Source organism: Acanthochromis polyacanthus, chromosome 8 (genome assembly GCF_021347895.1).
Source record: "Acanthochromis polyacanthus isolate Apoly-LR-REF ecotype Palm Island chromosome 8, KAUST_Apoly_ChrSc, whole genome shotgun sequence".
NCBI lineage: Eukaryota > Metazoa > Chordata > Actinopteri > Pomacentridae > Acanthochromis > Acanthochromis polyacanthus.
In genome coordinates this window covers 31,424,876-31,431,323 of record NC_067120.1, presented here as the reverse complement: position 1 = coordinate 31,431,323, position 6,448 = coordinate 31,424,876, and the positions used below count along the sequence as shown (strand labels likewise).

Below are 6,448 nucleotides of genomic sequence, written 5' to 3'. Positions count from 1 at the left end.
CACAAAAGTAACAATAAATAAAAATTTATTGAAAATTAAATAATCAAAAACAGCCATCACTTTTGAATTGTTGATTAACATAATTATTTAAAAAAACAAACTAATGAAACAGGCCTGGACAAAAATGATGGTACCTCTATAAAAGATTGAAAACTATTTGACCAGAGTGACATGATTAACTCAGGTGTGTCATTTAATTGACATCACAGGTGTTTCCAAACTCATAATCAGTCAGTCTGCCTATTTAAAGGGAGACAAGTAGTCACCCTGCTGTTTGGTGAAAAGGTGTGTACCACACTGAACATGGACAACAGAAAGCGAAGGAGAGAATTGTCCCAGGACATCCGAAAAAAAAATTATAGACAAACATCTTAAAGGTAAAGGCTATAAGACCATCTCTAAACAGCTTGAAGTTCCTGTGACAACAGTGGCTCATATTATTCAGAAGTTCAAGACCCACGGGACAGTAGCCAACCTCCCTGGACGTGGCCGCAAGAGGAAAATTGATGACAAATTGAAGAGACGGATCGTTGGAATTGTATCCAAAGAGCCCAGAGCAACCTCCAAAGAAATTAAAGGTGAACTCCAAGGCCAAGGTACATCAGTGTCAGATCGCACCATTCGTCGTTGTTTGAGCCAAAGTGGACTTCATGGGAGATGACCAAGGAGGACACCACTGCTGAAAAAAACTCATAAAAAAGCGAGACTGGAATTTGCAAAAATGCATGTTGACAAGCCACAAAGCTTGTGGGAGAATGTCCTTTGGACAGATGAGACCAAACTGGAGCTTTTTGGTAAGGCACATCAACTCTATGTTCATAGACTCAAAAACCAAGCATACGAAGAAAAGAACACTGTCCCTACGGTGAAACATGGAGGAGGCTCAGTAATGTTTTGGGGCTGCTTTGCTGCATCTGGCACAGGGTGTCTTGAAAGTGTGCAAGGTACGATGAAATCTGAAGACTATCAAGGCATTCTGGAGAGAAATGTGCTGCCTGGTGTCAGAAAGCTTGGTCTCAGTCGCAGGTCATGGGTCTTCCAACAGGACAACGATCCAAAACACACAGCCAAAAACACCCAAGAATGGCTGAGAGAAAAGCGTTGGACTATTCTAAAGTGGCCTTCTATGAGCCCAGATCTGAATCCCATTGAACATATGTGGAAGGAGCTGAAACATGCCATTTGGAGAAGACGCCCATCAAACCTGAGACAACTGGAGCTGTTTGCTCATGAGGAGTGGGTCAAAATACCTGTTGACAGCTGCAGAACGCTCATTGACAAATACAGAAATCGTTTAATTGCAGTGATTGCCTCAAAAGGTTGTGCAACAAAATATTAAGTTATGGGTACCATCATTTTTGTCCAGCCCTATTTCATTAGTTTGTTTTTTTAAATAATTATGTTAATCAACAATTCAAAAGTGATGGCTGATTTTGATTATTTAATTTTCAATAAATTTTTATTTATTGTTACTTTTGTGAGTTTCAAGTGATTTCAGTGAGAATTGTGGGTTTTTCCTTCTTTAACTGAGGGGTACCAACAATTTTGTCCACGTGTGTAAATGCTGCCCCAAAACAATTTCCCTGTCACTATATTGCAGGGGCACTAAGGCATCCTTGGCTTAGCTCTGCATAAGACAATTATGATCGGTTTAAAGAAATACAAATAAGTCAGAGCATTATTTTCAAAATAGCAGAAAGACAAGCAGGTGCAGTCAGAACATTCTCCAGCTTGGACACAGTGCTGTGGAGATAATTCTGCCTGTGCAAAGCTATAATTAAAGAAACATTTATCATACACATACATTTTGTGTTTATATTAAATATGTGGTTCATAGACAACATACAGTTAGCACAGGATATTTGATTTTACTTAAATAAAAAAAATGTACATCACATATTAACAACAGAAACATCATTTAAAAAGTTTACACATATTTGTACAATTACACCATTTCATAAAACCCTCACATCCAAAAGACACAATAACTCAATGGAGAAATGTTGATTGTGATGACATAACACAAAAATGTAACCTGAGAAACCACAAACAAAATGAGTTGCAATAAGCAAAGACAGGTCAGAAAACACAACTGCTAAATGAGGCAACGTGGCATTAGCAACTGGTATCAATTTTGCAAAAATGAGAACAATAAAACCTTCTGCCTAGAAACAAAATGGAAAAACTACAAAAGAGGGAAAGATTTGGCAATGATAGAGCTTTAGAGATGCTGATCACATAGAGCAATGCATTCAAACAGTTGATTTCATGTACAATTTTATACGTGAAAAAAAGACAAAAATATTATTCGTACGTACTTTAGCTCTATGATTAGATTGATTTAAATAAAACAACAACTTGCCACACTCTGGACGGTTTAATATCAGCATCAAAAAGGTCACATTTGTAATCAGTCAGTGAAATCAAGGGAATCTGATGGGAAACAAAAGTGATGAATGCTGGTGTGACCAACTTCAGATACACGTTCCACTGAACAGAAAACACAGTTGCAGGTCGGCGATAATCGGCAGGAGCAGAGTTACCATTTTAAAGCTGACAAACCCGAATAGTATGTTTGTCATGGACAAAAAAAGGTATTTGGCAAATTTGTGCCATCAAATAAAAGAGAAGACTGGATATTGTGAGGGCAGAAAAATGTCACTCAGCAGACAGCAGTGTTCTAAAAGGCCACTCAGAAATACCCACTCTGCAGAGAGCAGCAATGGGTATTTATTATGAGTTTTATTTTTTATTCAGTGACACCTCTGGGCTGAATAGAGTGAACAACTAGTGAATAAATAGAGGCTAAATTGTATTTCCTTGTTAGTTTTTTTTCTTTTTACCCTGTTTAGTTTTCGTCAATAGCCTGAAAAAAAGACATTCTTAAAATTGCTTCTTGGCATATTCTCAAAGAAAGCTAAAAAAAAAAGCTACAAAAAATGGGCATTTCAGACTGCTGCATTCTAGAGTTATGTCGTACCAGTCAAAAGTTTGGACAGACCTTCTCATTCAATGGTTTTTATTTATTTGTATTATTTTCTACTTTGTAGAATAATACTGAAGATTACATTTCTTTTGCTTTCAACATAATTCCATATGTATTCTTTTATAGTTTGGATGTCTTCAGTATTAATATACAAAATAATTCAATAAAAAAACAATGAATGAGAAGGTGTCTAAACATTTGACTGCTGGTGTACATTACGTGTAGCTTGTGATTTGCTTTTCAGTTTTTCGTGGCTTACTGATTATAGAAGAAAACTACAGACAAAGCATACAAAGATGAGACAAAACGTTAAAAGGTTTACAGTTCATATCTGTGTCGTTAGCTACAGCTTCAGCTGAGGAAAAAAGGTAAAAGATGAGCTGGAGTTTGTGGTTTCCACTGAATTAAATGTCTCACATACAATAGCTGTTAAACATTCATTTAGAATACAAACACTTTAGACCATCACATAAAAAATGCACTGTAACATGAACTGACAGTAAGGCGTAGCTGCAGTAATACAATACAGAGTCATATAATGAAGGTGTACAATTCCCTGAAGACACTAATGTACATTTATGAGGTTTAAATACGTTCACCTAATAAGAGCGTAGTATTTAATTAATGTTCTGCCTTACTTGAATTTCTTGGCATTAATTTTCAAAAAGTTAAGAAAAAAGCTACAGCTTCTTTAAAATAAGGAAAACGCTGCTTTTTTGCCTTTCTGGTCTGAATAATTTGGTGTTTCTAACTACAAACAAGTCATCTGATGGACATTTCTCACTATATATCTGTCTTTTAAGTTCCGTTTTGATGTAGCTGTAAATTGTTTTTGATGTTCTCATGTCATTAACGTTACACACCTTTGACAAAAGACAACAGCAAAGACAAATCTTTGTGTCCTTTGGTTTTCATCTGCTTTCTCACGTTTTTTTGTCATTATGAAAAATGACAAAAAAACATGTAAAATGCCTTTCCGTGATGATTATTTTCCGAAATATACCAGTTTTTAGGCTGACTATCTGCAAGAGGATTTTGAAGGAACACTAGGGGTTATGTCAACGTTGGGAGACATGCATAATTGTTTATGTTTATAATGCAAAGTCCTGGGCTTCTGTTTCACACCTCTGTGATGTGTGCATGTGCAGTAGACTGTTTGGCTGCAACTAAATGCCTAGTTATTTATTCAGCATCAGGAAATAGTGAAAAACGTCCATTCCAGTTTCTCACTCATTTTTGTGCTATCAATAGTCCTAAACCCAAAGATATTCAGTTTACAGCGATATACAAAACAGAGAAAAGTAACAAATCCTCACATTGGAAAGCTGCAGGCAGATGATCATTTCAGTTTTGGATTCATAAGTGACCCAAATTATTGATATATTATCAACATTTCGGCTGGTCAGGTAACCATTTCAGCACACTTGCACTGTGAAGTTAACTTTCTGGTGTAAACTGCCTCGATGGGAGTCACACGCTCTGCAACTAGTCATGTAACATAGCTGACTGATGAGCTGCAGTGAAGGTAAACTCAACCCTTTGTTCAAATCACCCACTGATTGTTTTCTTTGTGAACAAAAGAAAAACATTGACTAATTTATTGTTTTTGCAGATTTCTCAAATTGAAGCCTACCAAGTAAGCCCCTTGAGCGGCTGACAGGCTTTTAATTTGATAGAATATCGGCACAGAAAATGCGGAGTTATATTAACATCAATCAAATAAACAGCAAAGTAGATACAACTGGAGAGTAAACTACTTTTTTGTTTGTGCCAGCTGTTGTTTGACCACCAGCTTATAGTTGTGAATCGATGATAAACTAAGACTCAAGCATGACGTCCAGTTGTCTGTAAAACTGTTCAGGAACAGTGATTGGTTTTGGAGTGGCTGATTCTGACAAGACATCAGCTGATTTACCATCAGGATACCAGCAGCTGAAACTGGAGTCCGCAGCTGTCTGAAGACGTCATTGATGAATGAAGTGTAACAGTTGTAGTGTTTGTGTTAAAGCTGCCATCTGCTGAAGGTGTTACTGTGTCTCTGGGTTGGCGGCTGCAGCAACGGTAACAATTTTCATGTACTGAGTGAAGATGGCGTCGAATGCCTCGTCTCTGTGGATCATCGCACCGAACACCATCGGCTGTAACAGAGCAGACAGAGGAGAAGAACATTAGACATCAACAAAGTGGGAGCTTGTGTCAATGCAGGGAGACTTTACTCAAGTAGGAACAATTATAGGTAGATGCTCTTTTATGCGACTAAAAATAACTACTGTACGTTTTTACTCCTCTAGACTGTTTTTTTTTGGTTTACAGATAAACAGAAAAATATTTTTTTAGTATTTGGTCTTGTCACCACAAACATGTTTCACTGTACTATCCTTCTCTCTCTTACTGGTCTTTTTACATACAGCCCTCTGTGAATACTGCCACAAATCTGCACTGGAATTCATCAGCAAATCAAACTTTTTTTCCCACCATCTACTGTGAAATGCTGCCCTGTCCTAGTCCACTCCAAGAGTTCCATCCTAAGAAAATCCTCCTCCTCTAAAACACTGATAAACAGCCTCTTTTGACAGTCGAAGGCAATCTGGTGTTACATATTCAGCAAATTCTACATCTGTCCTGACGATGCTTTTCTATGTCTCAAAGAACAAAGTTTGATGTGTTGATCTTTAAATGCATTGATTACTTTTTTCTGCCTTTTCTAGGGGTTAACGAGGCCGCTGCCACCAATCTGCTTCAGTTTCATTTCTGATCTAGAAAACAGAGAACTGAAATATTTCGTCTTCATTTGTGTTTTAAATGTTTCGAAACCCTCAAACTTTTCGAGTATTTCCAGGTTTACATGAAAATATGACTGATTTTCCATGTGGCATTTACTGGATGCAAGCTAGATACAAATTAAGACTCTACTGTTTCCACTGGGTCTCCGAGGGCCCCACTCTCTGAGCTCTTACCTTTTGGGTAGATGGTGTCGCTATGGAGATACCCATCCCAGATCCTGGAAGCACTGACAGAACTTTGTACTGTGAGGGACAGACAAGACAACTTTACTTTAATAAATCCGCATCACCTTTCATCACAGAGGATTACGACAGCACACAAGAGACTGCTGAAGTGTAGCCAGAATTCCAGGGCCTGCCTTGTGACTCCGCCAAGGAAGCGGCGCCTCGGCGGAGATATGTGACGATTGTCATTGGTTTGTCTGTCTGTCTGTCTGTCTGTTAGCAACATTACTCAAAAACGGACAAAGGGATCACTATGAAATTTTCAGGGAAGGTCAGAATTGGTCTTGGCAGTGACGCGACTTATAGTCTGGATCCACAGATTTCTTAAAGATTTCTGTATCATTGCGAGATAGCGGCACAGCATCACTGTAACTATGATTACAAGTGAACACTACATCAGCTGCCTGCTGACGATCACATGGTTGTGATCCTACTACAAATCAACCGCTGCGGA

General features: G+C 38.0%; 1 protein-coding gene across 1 annotated transcript in view; it reads right to left on the bottom strand.

Annotated features, from left to right (window-relative positions):
- Positions 1-1,843: 1,843 nt before the first annotated feature.
- LOC110954207 (GRAM domain-containing protein 4-like) overlaps positions 1,844-6,448 on the bottom strand; it is a 30,342-nt gene continuing 25,737 nt past the window's right edge. Inside the window, exons 18-19 of the mRNA XM_051951665.1 lie at positions 5,944-6,012; positions 1,844-5,124 (exon numbers count right to left, since the gene is read on the bottom strand). Of these exons, the coding sequence (XP_051807625.1) occupies positions 5,014-5,124; positions 5,944-6,012 (180 nt within the window). The 3' untranslated portion in view covers positions 1,844-5,013. The remainder of the gene's footprint in view (positions 5,125-5,943; positions 6,013-6,448) is intronic.